The sequence below is a fragment of the Boleophthalmus pectinirostris genome, unplaced genomic scaffold, assembly GCF_026225935.1.
Source record: "Boleophthalmus pectinirostris isolate CB_2022bp ecotype Guang Dong unplaced genomic scaffold, ASM2622593v1 HiC_scaffold_20, whole genome shotgun sequence".
NCBI classification, from domain to species: domain Eukaryota; kingdom Metazoa; phylum Chordata; class Actinopteri; order Gobiiformes; family Gobiidae; genus Boleophthalmus; species Boleophthalmus pectinirostris.
Genome location: NW_026571153.1, coordinates 23,965,636 through 23,993,364, shown reverse-complemented (window position 1 = coordinate 23,993,364; position 27,729 = coordinate 23,965,636). Strand labels below are relative to the sequence as shown.

General features: G+C 36.3%; 1 protein-coding gene and 1 pseudogene across 1 annotated transcript; both read left to right on the top strand.

Annotated features, from left to right (window-relative positions):
- Positions 1-1,436: 1,436 nt before the first annotated feature.
- LOC110158296 (adenylate cyclase type 2-like) lies at positions 1,437-27,137 on the top strand. Its single transcript, XM_055156664.1, has 25 exons — positions 1,437-1,469; positions 1,572-1,769; positions 3,392-3,553; positions 4,191-4,340; positions 6,755-6,918; positions 7,919-8,030; positions 8,824-8,951; positions 9,994-10,152; positions 10,469-10,628; positions 11,421-11,597; positions 12,047-12,081; positions 12,362-12,415; positions 12,693-12,756; positions 12,835-12,932; positions 13,435-13,519; positions 14,723-14,860; positions 15,073-15,150; positions 15,666-15,844; positions 18,240-18,324; positions 19,631-19,789; positions 20,210-20,356; positions 21,357-21,458; positions 22,227-22,344; positions 23,149-23,273; positions 24,878-27,137. The coding sequence occupies exons 1-25, from the start codon at positions 1,461-1,463 to the stop codon at positions 25,007-25,009; spliced, it is 3,018 nt and encodes a 1,005-aa protein (XP_055012639.1). The 5' UTR covers positions 1,437-1,460; the 3' UTR covers positions 25,010-27,137.
- Positions 2,144-2,262, top strand: LOC129409962 (5S ribosomal RNA; annotated as a pseudogene).
- Positions 27,138-27,729: the final 592 nt, after the last annotated feature.

The following is a 27,729-nucleotide window of genomic DNA, read 5'->3' as shown; positions in this document are numbered from 1 at the left end:
TTCAGTAAATGTGCTTCTCTCATTAAATAAGCTATGAAACAATTTAAATAGCAAATACCTTGATGAAAGTGACGTGAGTGTGTCTTGATGGTACCATAGGAAATCTCTTTGTGGTTTATGTTCTCTAGCCATAATTCCCTTTTTTTTCTGATAATTCCCTTGTTTGAGCTCCTGATGAGTAATTTCCAGAGGAACAGTGAAGAAATGAATAATTTTATCCCATTCAGAGCATCTAGAAGAACCAAATACACAACAAAACCTGCCCATGTTTCTCTGATACTACTGAAGTCAATGGCATAGCGTGCCCGGTGTCATGGCGGCGTAGGTACCGTTGCTATATGGGTCACGTGACGGTGCAAAGCCTCTATTGCAACATTTCACTGAAACAAGCAACAGATATTCATTGACATGTTTTTATGCATGAGAAATATTAGTACAGGCAGAGATGAAAACAGCAACTTTCTGAGAGATCATCCTTCAAATGCATACATTTATTAAGATATAACTCTGAGAAAGATAACGATTAGGGAAGATCATTACAACATGATTAAACGCTCATAAGCATTTTGTCCTGTTTAAGATGAGTCATGTGACCTTTAGTCTTATGTAGTTATTTAATTGAACGAGTCAAGTCACACACACTTGACTATCCCAGCCGTGACAATGGAGAACTCATATGGAACGAATTATGGGGCCTATAGCTCAGAAAAATTATAAACTTTTGTAAATGTGTTATATTTATTGTGCTTTGCGTAACTTTATTATTATGGGTCTGTCACTTGCTTGTTTCTATGGATATATCATTACCCTGCTTGGAATGTTCCACAGTATGACATTAAACAGCTCTACCTTACATTTATTCAATCACAGGTGTTTTTATTGCTCAAAAATACCTAGAAAAAGATTCTGACTGTGAACAGGGTCGCCTCTACACAGATCTAACCTGTAACTTGGTCTGGTTTGGTCTCGATGAAGATAGAAAGGTTTAATGCCATACTGTGAAACATTCCTTACAAAGCAATAACATCTTCATGGAGAAAGGCATTTGACCACAAAAGTTACAGAATGCACCTATAAAGAAGGGGCATTACACAAAAGCAGTTTTGTCACCTTTCTCCCAAATGTCAAACTAGTAGAAAGCACAAAAAAAAACCAAAAAAAAAAACAACAAACAAACAAACTAACAAAAAAACATTTATTTACCATTTAAAGGGGCTGTACCTGATTTACAATAGAGATATTGTAAAGGCAGTTCTTGGGGTCAAAATAAGATGCTATGTTGTTGATGTAATTATAAAGTATTTTTATTCTTTGTGAGACAGGAAGTAAGGCTGGTGCATTGTAAGCATGCTAGTTGTTGTTAGCATTAGCGTGAGGACAAAACTCCGCTCTGGTCTCTGTTGTGAAAGTTGTGAAAAGCTCTTATAAACACATTGTGGTGATTAATTAGGGTGTTCTGAATGCATAAGGTAAGTAAGGAATAACTTTAAACCACTACAAACTGTTTACATTTAGCTAGTTCTGTTTTGACCGTAAAAATGTGTATTCCTTTGTTTTCTTGAATCATACAGAGTCCCGATGTGCATGTGGGTGCCTTGTCTGTGGTCTGTATAGTCTTGTGTCTGAGCACACTGCTGCTGGTGTGTTTACCCTGGCTGGCCACAGTGAGGCGCTGTGGAGGAGCCCTGGCCCTGTTTGTTTGGAGCACCCTCTTCATCATCGCTGTGGTCTTCATCTTCACCGGGGGACCAGTCACCGCATGGGAACAGGTCAGATGCGTCATATGTGCATTGTACTGACCTGATAGCATTTAAACAACTACCTAACCTAGCAAAACAAACAAACAAAAATAAGAATAAAAATAAAGTAGTAACTGAGACCATTTTAGATGCAGAAAATAAGAAATTCAATCCAGTCTCCAAAAGTCAAAACAAAATGTAAAGTACTTTTTTTTTTAAATCTGTGTATTTATGTCAAATTAAAGGTGAACTGTAACTTTTCTGATGGAGAGCAGGGTACCTGGTAACAGAATTCACCCTCAACCCCCCTCCCACTGCCTTATCTTCAAAGGGCCCATATTGCACTATTTTCTGATTTGTCATTATGTTGTTTCCTCATCACAAACACACTTCTAGTTGTGATTTGTTGTGGCTATATTGACTTGTCAAAGCCTGATCTCGTCAGATCTCAGAAGCTAAGCAGAATCTGGACCTGGTTAGTACTTGGATGGGAGACCACTGGGAAAATCAGGTGCCACAGTGGGGCGCCAGTCATAACAGTTGTTGTGTCCTTAGGCAAGACACTTCAGCCACATTGCCTAGTATGAGAGTGGTATGAGTGTGAGGGATGGTGGTGGTCAAAGGGGCTGATGGCGCAGATTGGCAGCCTTGTTTCTGTCAGTCTGCCCCAAGGCAGCTGTGGCTACAATAGTAGCTTACCATCACCAGGTATCGAGTGAATGAACATATGTCTGTGAAAAGCGCTATATAAATAAAACAACTGACTTAATTTTGTTTCATTCACATGTTTAACTTAGAAATCCCGCATATTTAGGCTCTTCTCTCAAATGGAAAATACTCTGTTCCACCTTGTGATGTCACGTGGTAATACAGGAAGTGCCCCACTGTGTTTTTAAATTCCACACACCTTCACTTTAATCATTTGAATAATTTCATTTCTGGAATTTCCAATCTCTACTGAACAAAAGGTAAAAGCTAAAACAGAGTATTTTGAGCTTTGGAGACTAATAATAATTAAAAAAAATACGAAACAAAAAAAATAATGAAACAAAACAAAACTCCAGGTATGTTTGGGATGAGGTACCAAAATTAAAACATTGTTATAAATAATGATTATTATAATATATATATTATTTCTACTGTGACTCTGCAAAAATGTAGACAGGTTTTGGCCCTTGTTTATTATGGTTGCCAGGTAACAGAACTGGAATTACCTACTATGTATGTGACATCTGCTTCCAATGAATGAAATGTAAAATCCTGATCTTGGTGTGTTAAAGGTACATTGTGTAACTTTACTCGTGGAGGGTTAGTCAGATGCTTTTCTCCATGGAGATGTTATTGCTTTGTCTGAAATGTTTCACAGTGTGGTATTAAACTTCTTCATCTTCATGGAGACCAAACCAGACCAAGTTACAAGTCAGATCATTGGAGAGGCGACCCCACTCACTGTCAGAATGTTTGTTTTTCTAGGTATTTTTGAGCTATAAAACCACCTGTATTTGAATAAATGTAAGGTAGAGCTGTTTAATGTGATACTGTGGAGCATTCCAGGCAGAGCAATGACACATCCATAGAAACAACCAAGTGTCGGACCCCCATTCAAAAAGTTACACAATGCACCTTTAAAGGTTATCTCTCTGTTTTCTCAGGTGGCGTTCTTCCTCTTCCTGTCGTTCAGTGTGTACTCAGTCCTCCCTCTATCTTTGGCCTGGGCTCTGATGGTTGGAATCTTCACCAGTGTGGCTCACATCATCATCATCAGTGTTTATGTCCCAGTGACCAGCCCCCATATGCCAGACCTCGCTGTGCAGGTGAGACGAAACCAGGACTAAACCAGGACTAAACCAGGGCTCAACCAGGGCTCAACCTGGACTAGACCAGGTTAAAACAAGAATCCAGGGCTAAACCAGAACTAAACCAGGACTAAACCAGCAATAAACCAGGGCTAAATCAACACTAAACCAGTGCAAAACCGGGGCTACACCAGGACTAAAGAAAGACTAAACCAGGTCTGTGGTGCAGACTGGAGCTGTCTGTTATTTGCATCCAAAAGGACAGTTTTCTGAGTTTGCATATGAGCTGTGTGAGGCTATGGAGATTTGCAAAACAAAACAACACATGTAAATATTACATTATGTTTTTGGGGAAGTCCGTCCCTTTAGTTCTGTTTGAATGGTGGCTCTGGGACCAGATCAAAATGATATCATTCATTCTTTCATTCACACACGTTCGAGCCACATGATGTCACAAGGTGGAACAGAGTGTTTTCAGTTTGAGAGAAGAATTTAGCCTAAATATGCAGGATTAAACATGTGTGAATGAAACAAAACACAACTTGATTTTTGATGAGGAAACAACACTATAGCATAGAACAGAAAATAGGGCAAAAGCTTTAAAACTGAATTCTTCTCTCTCCTCTGCCCCTTTCTCCCTCTCTTTCTTTCTCAGCTGGTGGCCAATGCCCTCCTCTTCTTGTGTATAAACTGTGTTGGAAGTTACCACTTGTGGGCGACAGAGCATGACCTCCGAAAGTCCAACCAGAAAAGAGAAGAGTTCAGCGCCATTCGCTCACAGAAGGAAGTCCAGAAATACCAACAGGTAAAAATCCTGATGGGCTTCTAAGCAAGCAGATACAGGACTGAACCAGGACCAAACTAGGACTAAACCAATACTGAACCATGATCAAACCAAGCCTAAACCAGGAGTAAATCAAGAATAAAGCAGGACTAAATTAGGACTAAACCATTACTAAATCAGTATTAAACCAGGACTAAACCAGTTCTGAACCAGGACATAATCAGAACAAAACAGGACTAAACCAGGACTTAACCGGGGCTAAACCAAGACAAACCAGGACTAAAGTAGTTCTAAACCAGGACCAAAGAAGTACTAAACCAGTATTAAACCAGGACTTAATCAGTTCTGAACCAGGACTATACCAGGACGAAACCAGGACTAAGGTACATTATCAGTCCACACTCAAGACCTCACTTTACAGGTAAGACGAAATCAGGACTAAACCAGGGCCTAACCTGTAAAGGTGCATTGTGTAGTTGTGGAGAGGCGACAGGTGGGTTTTTTTGAGCCAAAAATCCACCTGTAATTGTATAAACGTAAGGTAGCTGTGCTTAATATCATACTGTGGAACATTCCAGACAGAGAGATCACCATATCCATAGAAACAAGCATGTGACTGGCCCGCTGCCAGAAAAGTTACGCAATGCACCTTTCAAATAGAAATGATAAAAACATATTAAAACAGGTCTGGTGTTCCCTCTCATACCACCCCTCCCTCTGTGATCTGTGTCTGATGCTTTGAGTTTATTGGAAATCGTTGTGTTTAATTGTTCAGCTCTGTGTCTCTGGAGGGTATTGCCTGGTTACTGTATGCTCTTGGCCAGAGGAGAGACAAAGGATTAATCATTGACCTGAAGCAAAGCGCAGACAAACACCACACGCCAGCTACAAATGAAACGCAAATAAAACAGAACTAGATCTGTTTTGTTTGGAGGACAGTTAAAGCGGAGGTAGTTATACTGTAAAAGCAGTTCTTAAAGGTGCACTGTGTAACTTTTCTGGTGGAGGGTCTGCAACCTGCCTGTCTCCATGGAGATATTACTCTTTTACCTTGATTATTTCGCAGTACAGAAATAAACTTGGTAATCACAATAGAGACAGGTGAATGGTCAGATCTATGGAGAAGTAAACCTTAATTTTGTAAGAATTCATGTTTTAATTTTTTTTTTGAGCTATAAATCACCTGTAATTGATCAAATTCAATCAATGTTTAATGTCCTACTGTGGAACATTACACACAAAGAAATAACATCTCCATGGAGACAAGCAAGTAACATACCCTCTACCTTAGAAGCTACATAGTGCACCTTTAAGGTTAAAATTATACTGCTGTTTGCTGTCTGAATAAACTGGGGTTAAACCAGAGCTAAACTAGGACTAAACCAGTGCTAAACCAGGACTAAACTAGAACTAAATCAGGTCTAAACCAGGACGAAACCAGGGCTGACTTTTTGCAATTTATCAGTTTTTCACACTACTTCAGTATGTCATAGTAACAAATAGGCTTGTAACAGTATCAAAATCTCACGGTACAGTATTTTGGAGTGCCTGTAATCCCTTTTATTGAGACAGCCTCCAGTAAATTTGATAAGATCTTATCACAGCATTTCAATTATTGCTACATCCCTAGTAACAAATAGAGAAGTAGTTTTCCTTGTAAAATTTACCTAAAGCATCAACTGTTTGGAGAAAAGTGTTTTCTAAGAACGGGCCCAAGTCCTCAAAATCGTTAGATTCAAGTCCAAGTTCCCATAGCTCATAATAATACAGTGCATTCAGAATAAGTAGCAAAAATAGACAGGTGTCAAAAGGAAGAAATGTACAAGTAAAAATATAATAAATAAAAATATATATCTAGGCTATAAACAAGAAACAGTGTAAAGCAGAGTATTCAAGGTCTTATGACATTTAAGCCATGTTATAATGCTATTACCTCCCCAAAAACATACCTGAAGTTGTATTTTGTCTCATTCACACATGTTTGAGTAATCCTGCATTATTAGGCTGTCTGTCTGTCTGTCTGTCTGTATTTATTTATTTATTTATTTTTGGAGACCTCTGTTCTACACTGTGATGTCGTATAGCGGTAGTTTCAAGTTAATAGCTACTTTTTACCTTTAGTTCAGTAGGAATGGGCAGTTCCAGGCGTGAAATCATCCTAATAATTCTAGTACAGTTGTGCAGAGTTTAAAAACACAGTGGAACGCTTCCTATATTACCACATGACATCACAAGCTGGAATGTTTTCCATTTAAGAGAAGAACTATGCTTAAATATGCAGGGTTTCTGTGATAAACGTGTGAATAAAACAAAACACAACTCCAGGTATGTTTTTGATGAAGTAACATTATAACATGATTTAAAGTTCACAAGTTCAATTCTCCATAATGTAGGACCTTTAATGATAAGCTCTAAGTGTATCTCTTGTTTTTTAGGAGCAGCTTCTTCTCTCTGTTTTGCCTCGGTATTTGGCGAAAGAGCTGAAGGCCGAGGTGATCAGCCGTTTGTGCAAACCGGAGTCCAGAGGTCAGCCTGCAGCAGAAGATAAAAACAACTCTCTCTTCCACAGTCTCTACATCAGACAGCACAGGGACGTCAGGTATGGATATCAACATTAGAATTTATTATGACCATTTCTCTTTTTTTATTGTAATATACTGTGATGCACAGGCCCATCCACAGAAATGTTGGGGCCCGGGGCAAGAAGCATCACAGGAGCCCCCCTCTAATATAAATTAATAGGAAGAGGTTCCAGTTCTGGGTTCCTAAAACCATGGGGCCCGGGACAAACCCCTTTGCCCCCCTTGTCTACATGAGAACCTTTTTTTTTCTCTGCAACAATGTGATGCTAACTGTAAGCACTGCTCTGTCTGAAGCTCTGTTACTCAAGTCAAACTTTAATCTGAGCTTTATTTTAACACAAACTGACCATAAAGAACTGACTTAGCTGGAACTTCAACAGGTGAGCTGATGTGTGCTGTTAAAAAAGTCTTTCACACATATCAGATTGTGTTTTTCTGACAAGTATTACAATAACAATTAGAATTGCAATTTACGTTCTAATGAATGGATTCTGTTCAAATTTCACATTTTAAACAACTTTTTGTCAATTCCAGAAGACAACTGACAAACTAATACAAAATATAAATGCAAAATAACACAGGAGATTTTGTTGTTTGTGGAGGAAATTATGGAACTTAAAAAATTGCACCCTTTGTGATTTGTTAATTGCGTCCATTTTGATTTGATCATAAGTCCTCTTGCAGCCCCACTCAGGATTTTGTCAGACCATCTTTGTGTGTTGCAGTTTTCATTTTGACAACAACACTTGATAACCTTAGACTTAGACAAACTTTATTGATCAACAAGGGAAATTATTTGGACACAGTAGCTCACAGCATATTATAATAATAAAGAGAAATGAAATAACAAATTATAAATAGGTTGCAGAAATAATTACATAAATGTATATGTACAAGTAAAAATAAAATATAGCAATAAAGAATAAAAAATATATTTCTGTTGTACACAAGAGGTGTAAGGAAAAGATACGATGATTGAAAGGACAAAACATCTGACACACAACTCTCTCATTACAGTATCCTGTACGCTGACATTGTGGGCTTCACCAAACTGGCCAGTACGTGCACCCCGGAGGAGCTGGTGGCTGTACTCAACAAACTTTTTGGACGATTTGACGACATTGCAAAGGTGAAGAAACAGAAACACATTTTTTTTAAAGGTTTTGAAGTGGACCTATTATGCAAAAACAACTTTTCAGAGCTTTTAACCATGTTATAGTTGTTTCCGCTTCTCATTTACTTTCTCGGAGTTGTGTTAGTATTTGGCTCTTTAATTGCTTATGTTCAAAACGCCATATTGCTGTCCAACCTCTTTTTTCATCAGCATACGCCCACTGCTCTGTACTTACTTCTGTACTACTTTTATTTTCTTAATTGTTGATGTATGTAGGATTTGGCAGCTTTTTTTTTTTTTAGCTATCCATCAAAGGAGCCAACAGCTACACAGCTCTTTGTTTTGATGACATTTACGGTGACGTCAGCTCCCACTGGGCATCACAGTTTTCTAATGCAGTAGTCAGCTGGCTTTTTCTTTTATTGAGTTGTTTGAGATGAATACTGAGATTTAAAATATCCAAACTACAACATAAAAATCCATAAGTGTCACAGATTATAGCTATAGAACAGACAAAAGCACAATATGTCTATTTTAAGGGTTACTTGAATTGAATTGAAGTGTGGGCACTATATTGTTAAAATTGTGAGATAGAATAAGTGCTTTGGCAAAGGTCTACACATTTGATCTGATTTTATCTATAGCAAGCTCAAGTGCAATATATCTGATTTAATATTATTCCTTAGTATAGATTATAATATATCTTTGTTCATTTGCACCTATCCATGTTTATTGCTAATAACTAATGTAATAAGAATAATTTTAGGTACTTATAAACATTTTTTTCCACTTATTTTTTTATTTGCAGAAAAATGGCTGCCTGCGCATTAAAATCCTGGGTGACTGTTACTACTGCGTCTCTGGTTTACCTGATCCAATTCCAACTCATGCCAAGAACTGTGTACAGATGGGACTGGACATGTGCACAGCTATTGGGTCAGTTCAACTCAAGTTTTATATTTAAAGGTCCCACACAGTGCTATATTTGATGCATGTTATAATGTTTTTTCATCACAAACATACCTGGAGATGTGTTTTGATTCATTCACATGTTTTGTCTTCTCTCAAAACACTCCGTTCCACATTGTTATGTCATTTAGCAATACAGGAAGTGCTTTGCTGGGTTTTTAAACTCCATATACCTTCACTGTAATCATTTGGAATCATCATCTAGAATGACCTTCTGCCTTTTGTTTGTAAAGATTGGCAAATTTACTTTAACAAAGTTTAAAAGGAATTTGATAAATTTATAACTGCCGCTTCATGACATCACAAGGTGGAGCAAAACATTCTGAGATTTGTAGATGTAGGCATACTATAAACCAGGATTACGCAAACATGAGAGAGTGAAACAAAGCACAATTCTAGGTATTTCTAAGAAGGTAACAACATTATAACATGGCTTAAAGCTCAAAAGAGTCAATATTGTGTAATATAGGACCTTTAATCTCAATGATTATATATGACAAATATAAATACTATTAGAGGAAAGATTGAAAACCTGTTTCTCCACTACTTCCTCATTTGATGACAGACCTTTTAAAGGTGTTTTATGTAACTTTTCAGGTGGAGGGTGGAGATGTTCATTCTAATCTTCATGGAAACAGGCAGTTGGTGTATCTATCTACTATCTAATTGGGATTATTCTGACAAGCATTTTGATTTAGGTTTTCTGTTCATACTTCACATTTTTAACATGTTCAGAAAAACTGACAAAAAGATTGAAATCTGAACTGACAAACTAATGCAAGAATTACACTTCACAACATGTTTGTACAGATCTAAAGTACAGGGATAGCAGTTTTTATGCACAATAAGAGAGGAGATTTTGTTGCTTGTGAAGAAAATTATGGTAAAAATGGGAGTCTTTGTGATTTGCTAATTCAAACTGTGGTTTTGATTGCGATTAATTTTGCAGCTATAGCGCACCTTTCATCAGAAATCGTTTAAGAGTATTATGTTGTGTATTTTCTTGCAGTAAATTGCGCGAGGCGACAGGCGTGGACATAAACATGCGTGTGGGTGTGCACACGGGGAGCGTTCTGTCTGGAGTCATTGGGCTCCAAAAGTGGCAGTATGATGTCTGGTCACATGATGTCACTCTGGCCAATCACATGGAGTCAGGCGGCCTTCCCGGGTGAGATATTTTCTAATTCACAATTGTTTTTCAGATTTTAGAGTGTGAAGATGTCATGATTTCAGATGGAGAGAAAGACAGAGAGATAGATGCTTTTTTTCTTTTTTTCTTTTTTCTTTCAGTATTAGAGACAGCACAACCAAGTGTTTGAGTTTCAGTTATCTGTATCATTTGATCCACCTGTTGTTATAACAGTGTCTCAGTCCAAGTACTGGTCAGGGTAGGGTCAGCAGATCTGTGTCAGGGTAGTTTGAGGAGAATAACAGCCCTTAGAACAGAAGTGTCCATCCTCTGATTCCCTCCCTCTTGTCCACAGTCGTGTGCACATCACAGAGGACACACTCATGCATCTGGACGGAGCGTACCTGGTGGAGCCTGGTAATGGCGCGACCAGAGATCCCCTCCTCCAGGGCAGAATAACCTACCTCGTCATCGACCCCGAGAAACCACAAGGCGTTCCACGCAGGCACAAACTGGTAACTGCAACTGTACTTTTTACATTATTGCATGCGGTTTGAGCTTCGGGTTATGAAGATTTGGGGCTTTCAAAAAAGAAAATTAAAATTATTAACTGAAAATGTTATTCTGGATGTACAAATGCTAAGACCAGTCAGGAATAGTCGTACGCACAGAAATTCAGCTGTTATAGAAGAGAAATAGAATGATATTTTTTGACTTTTTAGTGTATCTGCCTTAAATCTCCACCACAGAAACTTTATTTGAACACTTAAATACAAAGAGATAACTGCATAAAACATGACAACTCAGCTCTCTTAAAGGTAACAAGGGCTGTGGGTGAGTTTATTGGGAATTTGAATTACATAATTTTGGGAAAATAATCAAAACCTGTCCTACGTATTGGCTCAAAAAAATCGGAGTCAAAAGTATCAAAACTAGATGCTCATTTCAGCAGGTATTGATGCTAAAAAATTTACTTTCACAGTACACAAATTAACCTTTCCTGAATAGTTTTAGAATGATCTTGGGCTATATCAGAACAAGTATTAGAGCACATAGACTAGTATACGCCCATGGACCACTATAAACCTACCTGGACCTCTGAGGGTTTACATAAGGCCACGTAGTAATATAAAAGAAAGTACAACAATTTAATGTAGAAAATCACATTCTATTGTCTAAATAAAAATGTTTTTAGTATCATTATTGTATCAGAATTAGTATCAAATCTCTTCTGTGGCATTGAAACTGAGTTAGAATTTTTAGTATTGTGACGACAGCAGTTCATATATTTTGTTGTTTTGTTTGAGGGGGCAAAGCTAACGGCAGAGGGCCAGCGTCAGAGAGCCTCCGTGCGGATGTCTCAGTATCTCCAGTCTTGGCAGACCATCCACCCGTTTGCTGAACTCAGCAACCCTGATGCCAAGCCCTCCAAAAAGCATCTTCTCCGGAGATACATGGGGCTGAACCACCCCCACCAACCACAAGTAAATCTAACCAATGGTTTTAAAAGTTCTATATTACACAAAATTGACTCTTGTGAGCTTTTTAGCTATGTTATAATGCCTGCCTCATCAAAAACATACCTGGAGTTGTGTTTTGTTTCATTCACACGTGTTTGAGTAATCCTTTATGATTAATCCGTCTACATTTCCAAATAATTGTAGTGAAGGTGTATGGAGTTTAAAAACACAGTGGAGCACTTGCTGTATTACCACATGTCATAACAAGATTGAACAGAGAGTTTTGCATTTGAGAGAAGAACTCAGCCTAAACAGGCAGTTTGTGTGTTAAACATGTGTGAATAAAACGAAGAAGAACTCCAGGTATGCTTGTGATGAGGAGATAACACATAACAGTGTAATAAGGGCCCTTTAAAGGTGCAGGTGTGTCTTGTTGCTTTTATGGTTTTTAATTAAGTCTGTGTTTGCTTCAGGAAAAAGGCCCCTATCAGAATGACCCCTCTGGACGGTGAGTGTACAGTATGATTGCAAATAGACTTAAGAGATGTCAGTGGGTTCAGAGTGACGAAAAACCAGCACACTTGCCAATGGGAAAACACTTGAAGCAACGTGGCAGTCACTTTGATACGCATGAAAGAATAAAACAAACTCCATTGTTTGCTAGTGTGAAACTACGAAAATTAATCATTTTTGGCACTAATTATACGTTTATTTCACAAAAATATTATAAATAAAATAAACCTGTATTTAAAATAAATATTTATTATATATTTCCTGTGCTTTCTCAGACTTGTTGTCAGTGATGCAGTTCGAAGTTCACTGGATCCAGTTGACACGGCAAGGTATAGAAGGAAAATACAATAAACAATAAATATATTTTTCAGTAATACTGTATATGTCTGTATCGTCAACTATATAAGTCCTAAACTCAGGTTAAACCAGGACTAAACCAGGACTAAACCAGGTCTGAACTAGGGCTAAACCAGGACTAAACCAGGTCTGAATCAGGGCTAAACGAGGACTAATGTCATATTAAACCAGGACTAAACCAGGACTAAACCAGGTCTGAGCCAAGGCCAAACCAGGACTAAACCAGGTTTCCACATGTCTTTATTTTAGGTGGAGAAAGAAGAAGTTGAATTGCTTAACTCTGCTGTTTAACGATTTGACTCTGGAGAGAAAGGTATCTGATCTGTTCACTTTAGCATAAGAGTAATGTATTATTTGATTATTATTCTAAATCTTGTATTTTTATGTTTAGTTTCGGTTGTCAGAAGTTCAGGGTTTGCACAGATCCATGACAGTTTTGGCTGTGATCTTTGTCACTCTTTTCGCCGTTCAGATGCTCGTCTCTGTAAAGTGAGTCATTTTTAGGTGGATTTTGGGTCAATCAATCAGTTGTAATCTGTAATATGATATGTGTTAGCAGTTAATACCCCATGGAAGTGCAAATTGATAATTAATAATTTTTCAGTAAGTGCCTTATTTTCAGTTCATTTTAGGATTTAATGGGGATGTAAGATATCCAAATTTCAGGACAAAGTCACAATTTGAAATTTAAAGTGTCATTTAACAAAGGCTGTTATTATTTAAGTAATAGAATGTTTTCCCGTCTTTTTGTTTAAATAAAAGCTGCTAACCCTGTAGTTTAGACCTCTACAAACATATTGTAAAATGCATGGGATTCTTCTATTAGTTTTACAGTTCAGCCTTCTCAGTTCAGCTTACATTGTGAAATCTGATTTGAAAACCTATCCAAAGACTTCCACAGAATAAATATTAACGTTTTTGGCTAATCATTAAGATTCTGAATAATTTTATATTTTTACAATGTACATTACTGTTTTTATTTTATTTTCAGAAACTTCCAGATGGGTATTTCCTATGGAGTCACTTTCCCTGTTTTAGTTTTGCTTCTGTCCATCACATTCATAGCATATTTAAAGGTAAACAACACCCACTTATTTACATATCAGTCAGTGTACAGATAATAGCCAGAGTCATTGGAAACATGCAAATCAATTACTGAGAACTACTGCAATTGCTTGCTTTGGAGGGTTAAAGGTCCTATATTATGCAAAATTTACTTTGAGACATGTTTATAACGATGTTTCCTCATCAAAAACATACCTGGAGTTGTGTTTTGCTTCATTCACACATGTTAGGCTGAGTTCTTCTCTCAGACAGAAAACACTCTATTCTACCTTGTGATGTTATGTGGTAATAGAGAAAGTGGTCCACTGTGTTTTTAAACTCCATACAGCTTCACTAGAATTATTTGGGTAATTTTAGCCCCGGAATAGCCAATCTCGACTGAACTAAAAGTTAGCAGTTAGCTTGAAAACTACCACTACATGACATCAAAAGGTGGAACAGAGCATTTTGATTACTGGAGATGTAGACAGAGAGATATAGGTATCTTAATCCGCATATACCATGGTCCCACCAACTGAAAATAGCTGACTTTATATCTGGCCATTTTTTAGCTGTCCATGCATGTTCAAAGCATGAATTGTTTCTGTTTTAGTTTAAGCTAGTTCCTCTTTACAGTAATTCATTTGTTTACCTGTTGCTATTGTGATGCTCACAGCGTCGTGTTATAGAAGAGTGATTAACTGTTGCCAGAACTACCTTTGTGGTTATACAAAAATAATACACAGTATTTAGCATTTTAATTCTCACTGGCTGTGGTATAAAATATTTAAGATTTTACACACAAAAAATTTGCCTATTTTTTTCTAGTGTATTTAAGTGTTTTTCTTTTACTTCCTGGTTAAACAATAGACAGCAGATTCAACATGCACTGGGGTAATTCCATAATTGTTACCTAGAAACCATACTGTAACAAGGGCAAAAAAGGGACAAAACTTGTTTAAAATGCACAATAGTTATGTTTAGACTAATAAAAATAAACAACACTTTTATTTTGTTAAATGAAGGGTTAAAGGTGTACTATGTAACATTTTGGTTAGGGGTCTGTCACCTGCTTGTTCCTATGGATATTTTTAGATATTTTTGTAAATTTCTTTTAAATTTCTTTCCACAAACTGCCACTTAACTGATGTAAAACTATGGTAAATATTGACCACAGGTACTCTTTCCTTTATAGTGTTTATATTTAGCATTTTTAAATCCTTTATTTTGTGCAGAAATGGCGTACAAAGTTGCCGATGAGTCTTCACTGGGTTTATAGTTTTCCAACCGGAGTTTCGATTCAAGCTGCTCTTCGTCTGTTTGTGATCATTCTGTGTGTCCTCATCACCCTCACTATGGGAATCCTCAATTATGTAAGTCCTAAACCAGGACTAAAAAAGATCTAAACCAGGACTAAACCAGAACTAGACCAGATCTAAACCAGGACTAAACCAGGACTAAACCAGGCCTGAACCAAAACTAAATCAAAATTAAATATAGGCAAAACTAAGTCTGAACCAGGTCTAACTAAGATGATACCAAGTTTGAACCAAAGAACTCTTTCATAAAACAGTTTTTCTTTCAGTTTTTCCAACCAGGAGACAACTGTGGCTCCATCACCAACATCACTGAGCTGCAGGGACTCAGGCTCTACACAGGACCGGTGAGGAGTTTTATGTCTTTTCCTTCTGCATTTCACATGTTTTATTATTTCTGTTGAGAAGAATCATGGCATAATTTCAGATGGAGGGTAGAAGGCTTTATTGATAATTTGCAGTGACATCACGCTGGGGGTTCTACATATATCTCTGTTGGCAGACTGTTAAGCAGTTACCATAGTGACACAATGAACACAACACAAAAACATTTTAAGATTGTCTGAAAATACTAAATGGATTGGAACATCTCATTTTTAGAAGCGATCGGTTCAAGTGTTCATGGTCCCGTTTAGGTGTTTTTATGTGAACAAAAAGGGTGAGAGTGACTAATTGAAAAACTGTTGACTAATGCTAGCTAGCGTCTGGCTGTAATTTTATATGTGAGAGATTTAACACACCTGCACCTTTAAAGGGCTCTTATTACACTGTTATGTGTTATATTGACATTGTTGTGATTCATGTGGATGTAATCTATCCACTTTAATATACCTAACATGCATTTCCCCCTTGTATGTTTCAGTATTATCTGTACTGCTGTCTGCTGGCCATGCTGGGGGTGGTGGTTTTCGTCAAGACCTGTATGTCCGTCAAGGTGCTATTGCTAACGTTAGCGGTGGTCGTGTATCTGGCCCTGTTTCTTCACGTTTACGAGCCGAGATCTGTCTGCCTCGTCAACCTGATCTACAACGGCACGCACAAGTGGGTCACATGCATAAAAAAGAGATCTAGACCAGACCTAAACCAGGATTAAACCAGGACTAAACCAGGAATAAACCAGGTCTACACTAGTACTAAACCAGAGTTTAAGAAGTGTCCATATGGGGACAGTAAAGTGTACCTTCACCTTAATCTTAAACCAGGATTAAATAAGGACTAAACCAGGACTAAACCAGAACTATACCAGGACTATATCAGGACAAGACCCAGATTAAACCTGGACTATACCTGGACTATACCAGATGTAAACCAGAACTATAACCATGACTACAATGGGTGTAGTCTGTTTTTAAGACATGTTATAATGTTGTTACCTCATCAAAAATATGCCTGGAGTTGTGTTTTGGTTCATTCACATTACTCTTTAGTCATTAGTCTGTCTACATCTTCAAAGATGAAAGTGCTCTGTTCCACCTTGTGATGTCATGAAGCAGTAGTTTTCAAGTTGACAGCTACATTTTACCTTTAGTGTAATAGAGATGAGCAAATCCAGGGCTGAAAGTGTCCAATTCATTTATTCTAGTGAAGATGTATGGAGCTTAAAAACACAGTGAAACACTTCATGTATTACCACATGACATTACGAAGTGGAACAGAATGTTTTCTATTTGAGAGAAGAACTCAACCTTAATATGCAGGGTTTGTGTGTTAAACATGTGTGAATGAAACAATACACAACTCCAGGTATGTTTGTGATGAGGAAACAACATTATAATAGATCAGAATACAGAGTAGTCCTGTCCAGCTCTTCCCACTTTAGGTCTTGTTTTTCACAGTGTCTCACTTAAGTACAGAATGTAGGTTTGAGTCTCATTTTACCATTATTATTTGATGAGTGTTATAGTGTAAACAGGGCCTATACCACGTAAAGGTAATGGAAGTGAAACAAGAGATCACAAACAAGCTATTACATGATTACATTGAACTAGGATGCACTGTGAATTTGACCTTAAAGGTGCACTATGTAACTTTTTGGTTACACCTGGTTCACCTGCTTGTTTTTGTTTTGATGGATATGTCATTGCTCTGCTTGGAATGGTCCACACTATGACATTAAACAGCTCTACCTTACATTTATGCAATTACATGTGGTTTTATGACACAAAAATACCTAAAAAAAAACAGGCATTCTGACTGTGAGCGGGTTCAACTCTTCACAGATCTGACTTGTAACTTGGTCTGGTTTGGTCTCGATGAAGATAGAAAGGTTTAATGCCATACTGTGAAATATTCCATACAAAGCAATAACATCTCCATAGTGAAAAGCTTTTGACAGACCCTCCACCAGAAAAGTTACACCAAATGTATGATCCTTACATGTTGAATCTTATCATTATCTCCTTGTGATTGACTCCACAGATTTGTCATGTTATTCTTATGGCTTAAAGCCCTTTCAACTGACAACAATCACGTCTTTGGGATTTAATAATGGCACCACATCCTGAAGCTAGTGTGAAAAAATAGTTTCACTTTTTGTTTATTTATACTGGCAGAAACGACATTGAGCTCTGTGCCAGATCTTGTTTTATGTGGTTGGACCCAGTAATTACAGAGATATTAACCGTAAACCAGGTCAACAAAAGGTTAAACAGCAAGTTCCACCATAGAGTTCTGATCAGTCCTCCAGCTCAGTGTAAAGAGGTGGTATTATGCAAAATTGACTTTTTGGGACTTTCTACCATGTTATAACATTGTTCCCTCATCAAAAACATGCCTGAAGAGGTTTAAGATCTCATACGTGCATGCTTCAGTAATTTAGCAATCTCCCAGGCTCTATTTGAACCCTCTATAGGGTTAGCTTTAAGATTTTACAGGCTTCGCCCACAAGCCTATGTCCTCCATGCTGTCACACAAGAATTGTCCATAAATATACGAAAACGTGATACAAAACTTTTCACAGCAACTTGACAAACCTGACAAAATGTGCAGTCGTTTTATTAGCGGGATGCACGCTGATTGTGTTGTGATGATGCTCTGAAGGAGGAGGGTCTTAGCATGGAGGGGAGATTCAGAGTGTCAAAAAGAAAAGTGAAGTGAATTATAAAACATGTTAATACGTTGTGGTCGGAATATAGCATTTTCAAAACAATAAAGGGCAACATGGTTTTACCTGTTTATTATATTCATTCTGATCAACATGACAACTTTGTGGTGCCAATACCAAACAAATGATAAGCTTCAACATTTGTGGATCATAAGTTTGGATATTTCTCTCAAAATCTCCAATAGAGTTATACAGGATCTCAGATGAAGGCAAGAGGCAGTTTTTTCCATACTGATTACATAATACTTTGCCATGGAGCATTTTTTTTTACCTGTTTAATATTGCTTTAATAATGTAACAGCTGATGATGATGTCTGATGTCTGATTCCTTAGGCCGGGAATCCTCAAAGACCCTCAGATCATGTCTGGAGTTTGGCTTGTCATCTTCTACATTGTGGGGTTCATTTTAGCCAGACAGGTGAGTCAGCGCTTTCAAAAAAGGGGTCACAAGATGCTTCAGAGTAATATACTTTAAATTCGCAGGCATAGATGTCATGGTGTGTAATCTTTGAGTTATGAAGAGTGAGGAAAAATATAGTGATTTTACAATTATTTGTGATTATTGAAAAGAATAAAAAATTAATAAATCAGTTATTAGTTTTATTTTGATGATGAAATGAAATAATATAATAAAATCCTTAGTCTTTGTAATTTTATAATTCAGTAATAATAATATTAATAGCTTATTTCTTTTCCAGCTGTTCTTCGCGTTGTAGCATACTTTCACTTTCAGATCACAGTTTAAATTTGTTTTGTGCCGTGAGCCTTGTGACACTTTCTGGACAACTTTATTCTGAGGATCGGACACATATTTTTTTACCTGTACTTGGGCAAACTGTGGTGGATAATTAGATTTAAGGTGGAGCTAGATCACAGCAACTTTAGCTGCGTTCACATTGGATTTGTTGTTGAGTGGTGCAACTCCTGAACTTCTGCCTTTAAAAATAATTGCATTGCATGTTTCTGTTCAGCGTAAGTCCGCTTCTACGTTTAACCAACCATGGCCAAAAATATTCATGGTAACTGAAAAAACTGTTAAAATGACATTTCTATTTCCAGATACATTTTTCCCTGTTTTAATAACAATACTCTTTGTATAGACACATGTTTGTCTGTTTTATTTTATTTTATTTTATAGTTTCAGAACACATCATTATAGCTGATGATTTTTATTATTTTTTATTATTTTTTGGCTTATTAAGTAACTTTGCTTAAAATGTATTTGAAAATATTGAAATTCTTTTTGTGGTTTTGTAGTCGTTTTAAACAGTTATATTATTGTATTAGTGGTAACTTTGGTCCACTGCAAACCATTTAAAGGTCCTATATTACACAAAATTGATTCTTGTGAGCTTTAAGTCATGTTATGATGCCGTTACCTCCTCAAAACCATACCTGGAGTTGTGTTTTGTCTGAGCAATCCTTTTATTATCAGTCTGTCTATATCTCCACAGCTCAAAATGCTCTGTTCTACCTTTTGATGTCTTGTAACGACAGTTTTCAAGTTAACAGCTACATTTTACCTTTTGTTCAGCAGAGATTGGTAATTCCAGGGCTGAAATTCTCCAAATGTTTCTAGTGAAGTTGCATAGATTTTAAAAACTCCATGGAGCACTTCCTGTATTACCACATGACATCACATGGTTGAACAGAACAGCAACTTTAATATCATTATTTATTGTGATTTATTTTGGGTTTGTGACTTGCTAACTGCTCCTCCACAGGATGAGCTGAACTGCCGCGTGGACTTCCTGTTGGAGCACTGTTTTTGTTTGGAGCGAGAGGAGATGGAGACTATGGAAAACGTGAACAAACTTCTACTCCAGAACGTCCTCCCGCTGCACGTAGCCTCAGTGTTCATGGGAAAAAACGTCAGAAACCAGGTCAGAAAAAAACATGCAACCTAAGATCTGAAATGTAATGTATAGTAAAGTATCCTATAGGTGAACTATGTAACTTTCTTGGTTGGGGGTCCATCACCTGCTTATAGTAGGACATTAAACAACTACCTAGAAAAAGAGGCATTCTGACTGTGAGCGGGATTGCCTCTCCATAGATCTGACCTGTAACTTAGTCTGGTTTTGGTTCCAGACAAAGCAATAACATCACCATTGAGAAAACCATTTGGACCTTCTACCAAAAAAGTTACACAATGCACCTTTAAAGCTCACAAGTCAAGAGATCAAACAAGTAAAAAAAAATACTATCCCACCAAACCAAGGAATAATTAGAAAAACATATGCACTTTTTAAATTACTCACTTTCCATCTCTGTTTTTGCTGCTAAATGTGATTTTCCTGCAGGACCTGTACAGCCAATCGTACGAGAGTGTGTGTGTGATGTTTGCCTCCGTACCCCAGTTTAAAGAGTTTTATAACGAAAGCAGCGTCAGTAAAGAGGGGCTGGAGTGTCTGCGCTTCCTCAACGAAATCATCTCCGACTTTGACGAGGTACCAGCAGATTGTTGTTGTGTCCTTGGGCAAGACATTTCTCTCACCATGCCCATGTATCATACCTGGAGTTGCATGTTTGAGTAATCATTTATTATTAGTCTGCCTACATCATCTCCAAAGGTCAAAATGTTCTGTTCCAGTTTGTGATGTCATCTAGTTTTAGTTTTTAAATGAACAGCGTTTATCTTTAGAGATTTAGAGAATTCCAGGGCTGAAATGTTCCAAATGATTCTGCTGAAAGTGTTTGGAGTTTAAAAACGCGGTGGCACACTTCCTGTATACTCACATGACATCACAAGGTAGAACAGTGTGTTTTTTGTTTGAGATAAGAACTCAGGCTAAATATGCAGGGTTTGTGTGTTAAATGTGTGAATGAAACAAAACACAACTCCAGGTTTTTGAGGAGGTAAAAGCATTATAACAGAGATCAGAAAATATCTGTATCACATTATCTGCAATATCACGTTATCTGCATGACTGTTAAACCGTACTTTAGAACATTCTAATATATGGAAAATTATAGGAACAACATTTTCATGGAAACGAGCAAATAAGAGTCAGATTTGTGGAGATGCAAGCCCACTCACAGTAAGGGCACATGTTTTACAGTGCAATAAAGGCAACTAAAATGAAAAAAGTGCTTTTACTTTTTTGAGACATCCAGGAATAGGATATTATAAGTGAGTTAAAACAAAAACAACTGGATTAAGTGAAACGTTGGCTTAAAAAAACTATAAAATAATAATAAAAATAGTAATAATAATAATACAGTAATCCTATTATTTATTTATTTAATTTTTTTGCTGTCAATATAGACTACAACAGCAGGACAGATATCATACCAGATATCAGTATCAGCAAACAAAATACATACTGGAGCATCCTTAAAAGTTACTTGGAATGTCTGTAAAAGTGTCTTGCTATTGAAGACCACTACATGAAGTCATTATCTATGTATTTTTATTTATTCATAATGTTTCTATCTTGTGTTTCACAGCTATTGTCCAAACCAAAGTTCAGTTCAGTGGAAAAGATTAAAACCATCGGGAGTACGTACATGGCTGCAGCCGGTCTCACTGCCCCTGGAGAGGAGAGGAAGGTCAGTCCAGATTTACAGCAGATTCTGTGTTTTGAACTATTTCTAATTCAAACTAATTTTATTCATTCCTTTATTATTTATTCATTTAGTTATTGATTTTTATGTCATTTCTATTATTATTAGAATTATTACATTTTTTAATCCGGATCTGTACTATGGAAAAATTACAACAGAAAGTGATACAGAAAAATACCAATCTGCAAAAGCTTAAATGAAATTATAATTAGACCTGATGTTCAAAATTACTTATTTTAACCCACTCAAATTAAATTATGAGGACTTTTTGTGTGTAAATTTTGAGTTTTTTGTGCTGCTGAAAACCTGGACCTGAGTACAGTGTTTGGCTTATGTGTATTTTTATATTGAAATTAAATAAACTCAGATTTTTTTGTTTCTCAGTCTTAAAATTAAAATGATGGAATCATATTTTTTGTTTTATATTTACTATTACTCAAATGAAAAAAATCATCTAATTTGAGCCCTATTTTCAAAATGTAGTCATTATTTTATTATTATTATTATTTGTTTTAGTCAGCAAACATATCACAATGTCGAAAGCTATGACAAAATATTTTAACACTAATTTGTAGAAATGTGATGATCTCTTATTGTACTCTATATTTAACATATTTTAGGAATTTTTTCTATCACTTTTCTATTTCCTCTTTTCAGTGTGTTTTTATTGTATATTTAAACTACAGTAACTAAGTAATTTCCATTGCGTCGAGATTTTTAAGTCTAAAAGTTGATGTATGGCGCCCCCTGCAGGACCAGTCTGAGCTGCTGTCCTCCCATGTGAGAGCCATGGTGGAGTTCGCCTTCGCTATAATGGGGAAACTAGAGGCCATCAACACTCACTCTTTCCAAAGCTTCAAACTCAGGATAGGTAAGTTTCAACTATTTCAACTTTTTACACATTAACTGTTCAGCTTAAAAGAGACTTGACTTTTCAGAGATTGCAACCCTGTTCTAGTTGTTTCCCCTTCTTTTTATTCTTTGATTTTTATTCTCTTGTATGAGATGTCATTGCTCCACCCACTGCTCTGTACTTACTTGGTTTTGCTTACTTACAGTTTTATTTTCTCAATTAGTGATGGACATATAGTGTCATGGAGTAATTTTGTCACAAATGGAAAAAATTTGCTGCTCACTAAAGTAATTTACCCCTGTCCATCAGAGGGGCCCACAGCGGCGTGGCTCTTTGTTGTGACACTCCAAATCAGTTTTCTAGCACGCAAGTCAGTAGGCTTGTTACTTTTATTACATTGTTTTAGATTAATATTGCTATTTAAAATGTCTAAATTATAACATAATGATCCAGGGGTTCATAGATCCTTGTAACACGTCACAGGTAGTTCACCTGAGGGGTTCACCACCTACTTGTCTCCATGAGGATTGCATCGCCTGGAATGTTTCACATTATGGCATTAGGTTAGGTTAGTTCATTTGTATTGGATAGGCATGGGCAAGAAGAAATACATGGAAAAAACTTGTATATCTACATGGAGACAAGCGGGTGTTGATACACCTCACATCTGTGGAGAGGCAACCCTACTCACAGTAAGAATGAATGTATTTTCTGAGCAATAATCACACTTATTGTCAGGTAAAGCAAGGACAACTCCAAGGAGATAAAAGTTACACATTTCATCTTTAATTTAGTATGTATTTGCCTCTTTACTTCTCTCAGGTATAAACCATGGTCCGGTGATAGCAGGGGTCATAGGAGCTCACAAACCACAATACGACATTTGGGGAAACACTGTGAATGTGGCCAGTCGAATGGACAGCACCGGAGTCCTGGACAAAATACAGGTCAGAAAAACATGAAAATAAAATTCAAATCCAAATCCGCATTATTTATATTGTACATAACAGTTCCCAAAAGTCCTGCACAATATTAAGATTAAAAATAACAAAAGGTGAACAACAGACGGTATAAATGCTCAATTTAACCTTGTGAATCCACCAAAACCAGTACCGAGTCAAATAAAAGCAAACCCATGAAATAGCAATAAAAAAAAACTAAAAAAAAAACAATAAACCTAGATTGTCTGAAAAGAGCAGCTTCAGACAGAGCAGCGCCTCCAGTTAACATCAGACTCTGAGGGAATGTTGATGACATCAGCTGCAAAGTAGCAGTTAAGAGAAACTGCATTGTAGTTTCATTATTATTCACAATATTTACCAAACAGTAGTGAAATCCCTTATTCACTTTCATTCATTTCACTTTGTCTCATAGGTTGCATTCAGGTTGTAGAATTAAAGATGTCATAGTTTCAGATCTAGGGGCCTATAGAACTTTATGGCAGATTCACTGTTTTAGAAAGAAATATTAAAGCGTATGATCCACAAATGTTTAACCTTTGGCTTTATTTGTTTGGGATTGCCTCCACAAACCTGTCATGTTAATTTCATGTGTTATAGTCCTTTCAATTGACAACAATGAGTAATGCCACCACTTTCTGAAGCTACTGTGAAAAAATAATTGTTTGTTTTCTTTATTTATGCTGACAGAGAAGTGACGCTGAACTCTAAGCCAGTTTTTGTTTCTTGTGGATAGGCCTGGTATTCACAGAGATATTAGCCTTAAACCAGGTCAACAAATCTGCAATCTGACAGTTAAAAACCTATTTCCAAAACAGCGTTATATTAAATTATATTAAATTATATTAAATTATATTAAATTATATTAAATTATATTAAATTATATTAAATTAATGATATTAAATTATTGGCTAATTAACTGAATCAGTGAAGCTGCAAATCACAATACATAAAAATATGTCTTTGAATGCTGTCTCCAACTAATCTTTTCTATTTGGCTGGGTCCTTTTCGGTAGTAAAACTGCTAGCCTTTTAGTTTAGACCTCTGCAAACATGGGATTCTCAGTTCGGATTTCAGCCAGCTTGGACGATTTATTGTACTAAAGCACAGTTAAAATCATAATATTTGAGATTTTACTAAAAAAATGTACGATTCTTTTTCCAAATTTCCTTTTTTTCTGGTTTAAATTATAAATCATAACATCACATTAGGTAATTCCATAAGTGTTGTTACCTATAACAACCATCCTGTACTCAGGGCCAAAACTCCTCTAACATACACAGAAATTATGAGTTGACAAATAAAAATGTAAGAAAACACCATAATTTTGTTGAAATAATAATAAAGTAACAGAAAAATGTGTTTCTTGTTAATTATGCTGAACTTTTGGACAAAATTCTCCCTAGTGTGCCAAGTCAATATGGAACACTAGAATTGAATTTTCTAGTTCTTGTAATTTCCTACATATTTTTCAACTTTCTTTCCAAATTGCTTCATGATTTGTGTATTTGTGTAAATTTTAAGAATCATCAAAACCTGTCATATGCACTTAAATGCCATTGATCTAAAGTTATTATGTTTTTTGTGTTAGGTGACTGAGGAGACACAGCAAAAGGTGGAGAGCATTGGATACAGCTGCACTTTACGAGGAGTTGTGAACGTGAAAGGAAAAGGAGAACTGACTACGTACTTTATCAATACAGACCACAGTGGATCAATATGAAAATGAATCAATATGAAGCCTGCACCCTGCCATTGCTACTACTATTGTGTGAAATACTATTAGGTTTAAAGGAACTGTATGTAACGTGCCCTCTTGAACCTATGTCCCCAGAGTCTTAACCTGCAGATAGAGGACACATACAAGTTTATTTTAAATTTTACATCATATCAATTGTTTTTTTATTTTTTATTTTTTTATTATTAAGAATAAATCTGAATTAATGTTGTTATCAGTAAAAGCTATATTTGACTTGAACATGTTTACCTCGTATCTGGGGACACAGTTATGTTTTTATGGAATTTGAAATAGAAATCTCACATACAGTTCCTTTAACTCAGGATTTATGAAGAAGACTGTCTACAACAACTTCTACTGTGACCACTAATATCAGCTTTAACTCTTAATGTGAAGTAAATGTCATCCAATGCACTGCTACAACTATAACTAGAAGAACTGCCATTTAGAACTAGAAAAGCACTCAGAGAGCGCAGACCTCCGCCAAGGACTACCCCCATTTTTTATATAAATTGCGATAAAATCAGTCTTCTGGATCAGATCCGGATCAGCCTTTGGAATATGAAAGAGGATCCCATTGTCCATCCCTGAGTCAAATTTCATGGGGTTTGGTCAATAATTAACCGAGATATTGAGAAACAAAATTTTTGGCCCCATTTACCACAATGTTAACTAAAATTTCAAAGTGATCCAGAATCCAGGATTTCTTCCAGATCACCCCCAAAATGAAATAAGTTCTTCCTTTTCACATTTCCAACAAATCCTGAAAATTTCATCAAAATCGGCCCATAACTTTTTGAGTTATGTTGCTAACAGACAAACAAACAAACAAACAAACAAACAGACAAACGCCGGCAAAAACATAACCTCCTTGGCAGAGGTAATAAATAGAACAGGCTACAGTTAAAGGTGCACCATGTAACTTTTTGGTTGGGGTCCGTCACCTGCTTGTTTCTATGGATTCTGACTGTGTGCGAGGTCTCCTATCCACTGATCTGACCTGTAACTTGGTCTGGTTTCGTCTTCATGCTGATAGAAAGGTTTAATGCCATACTGTGAAAAAGTCCATACAAAGCAATAACATCTTTATGAAGAAAAGCATTTGACGGATCCTCCACAAAAAAAGTTACATGATGTACCTTTAAACCATTATTAATACTGAAAAACAAATTTTATTTTGAGTTTCCAGTTTCCAATTTGGGATAGACTGACAACACGGTTACTCATGATCTACATACTTACATACGTGGGTGAAGTGTCTTGCCCAAAGACTCAAAGACTGCATGCAGAAAACAAGCATACTATTATCACAAAAAATAATGAAACATATTCCCCATTACATTTTTTTACACTTGCTTTACATTTTCTTAAATGTAAACTTGACAGAATTTGCACTCTTAAGTCACAAAATATTTCAGAATGTTTAAACAATCTCAGTGTACAAAACTTGAAAGATATGACACTTTATAATACTGTAATGCATATAATGAAGTCTATTTTGTTGGATTCCTTGCTTTACTAATTTATTGCGATTTTAAAGGTCCTATATTATGCAAAATGGACTCTTGTGAGCTTTAAGCCATGTTATAACATTACCTCATCAAAAATGTACCTGGAGTTGTGTTTTGTTTCATTCACACATGTTTGTGTAACTTTATTGTTAGTCTGTCTACATTTCCAAAGATCAAAATGCTCTGTTCCACCTTGTGATGTCATGAAGCTGTATTTTTCAAGTTAACCTTTTTATTTTTAAGTAGAGATTGGCATACAGCTTCTAGTGAAGGTGTATGGAGTTTAAAAACACAGTGGCGCACTTCCTGTATCACCACATTACATCACAAGGTGTAACAGTGTTTTCCATTTGAGAGAAGAACTCATCTTAAATATGAAGTACTTGTGTGTTAAGCATTATGTGAATGAGTCAAAACACATGATGAGGAAACAGCATTATAACGTAGTTCAGAAAATAGCGTAATATGGGCCCGTTAAATGGTACGAAAGGTAATGTTGAAGAATGTATATAAAACTAAAGATTGTACATATTTATTTTGAAATCTATGTTTGCAATTTTTGTAAATACTTATATAGTAAATAAATATAGTTTTTAAATGTTGATTATCTATTCAAATTATCTATCATTCATTCCTCCTAATATGACTTTTGTATTATTTTGTATATATTTATTGCTATTGATGTCATCAGCATTCCCTGGGGTATGGGTCTAAATGAAAGCACTGCTCTGTTAGAAACTTTAGACTTAATCTGAGCTTTATTTTAACACAGTCTGTTCAGAAAAAGTTGACCTGGTTGGTACAACTGCTGAGATTATTTGTGCGCTTAAACAAGTCTCTCACGCTTAAAAGTCCAGTCACAAGCCAGCTAGCTTTTTAAGTTAGTCACTTTCGCCTTTTTGTTGAAAATCAAACACCTAAACAAGACAATGAACCCTTGTTTTGATCATGGCCTCTTGAAAATGTGTTCTTTGAAATCCATTCTGTATTTTTTCTTGAGATTTCAGACCATGAAACATTTTTGGCTGTTTTACTGTGTGCATTGTGTCACCATGAGTACTGTTGAATATGTATGTGTATAGATAGAGATTAATGTAGAACACCCTGAGGGTAGTATATAAATGGAGCATACTTGGGTGACTAATACATTATTTTGAACAATGCAAAATATAACACTTTTTAAATACACTATGA

What these genes read in the sequence shown, in the direction of transcription:
- LOC110158296 (XM_055156664.1), top strand. An exon ending in CAGAATGACCCCTCTGGACG is followed by an intron (nt 12,082 to 12,361) that starts GTGAGTGTACAG and finishes GTGCTTTCTCAG; the next exon opens with ACTTGTTGTCAGTGATGCAG. An exon ending in CCCCTGGAGAGGAGAGGAAG is followed by an intron (nt 21,459 to 22,226) that starts GTCAGTCCAGAT and finishes CGCCCCCTGCAG; the next exon opens with GACCAGTCTGAGCTGCTGTC.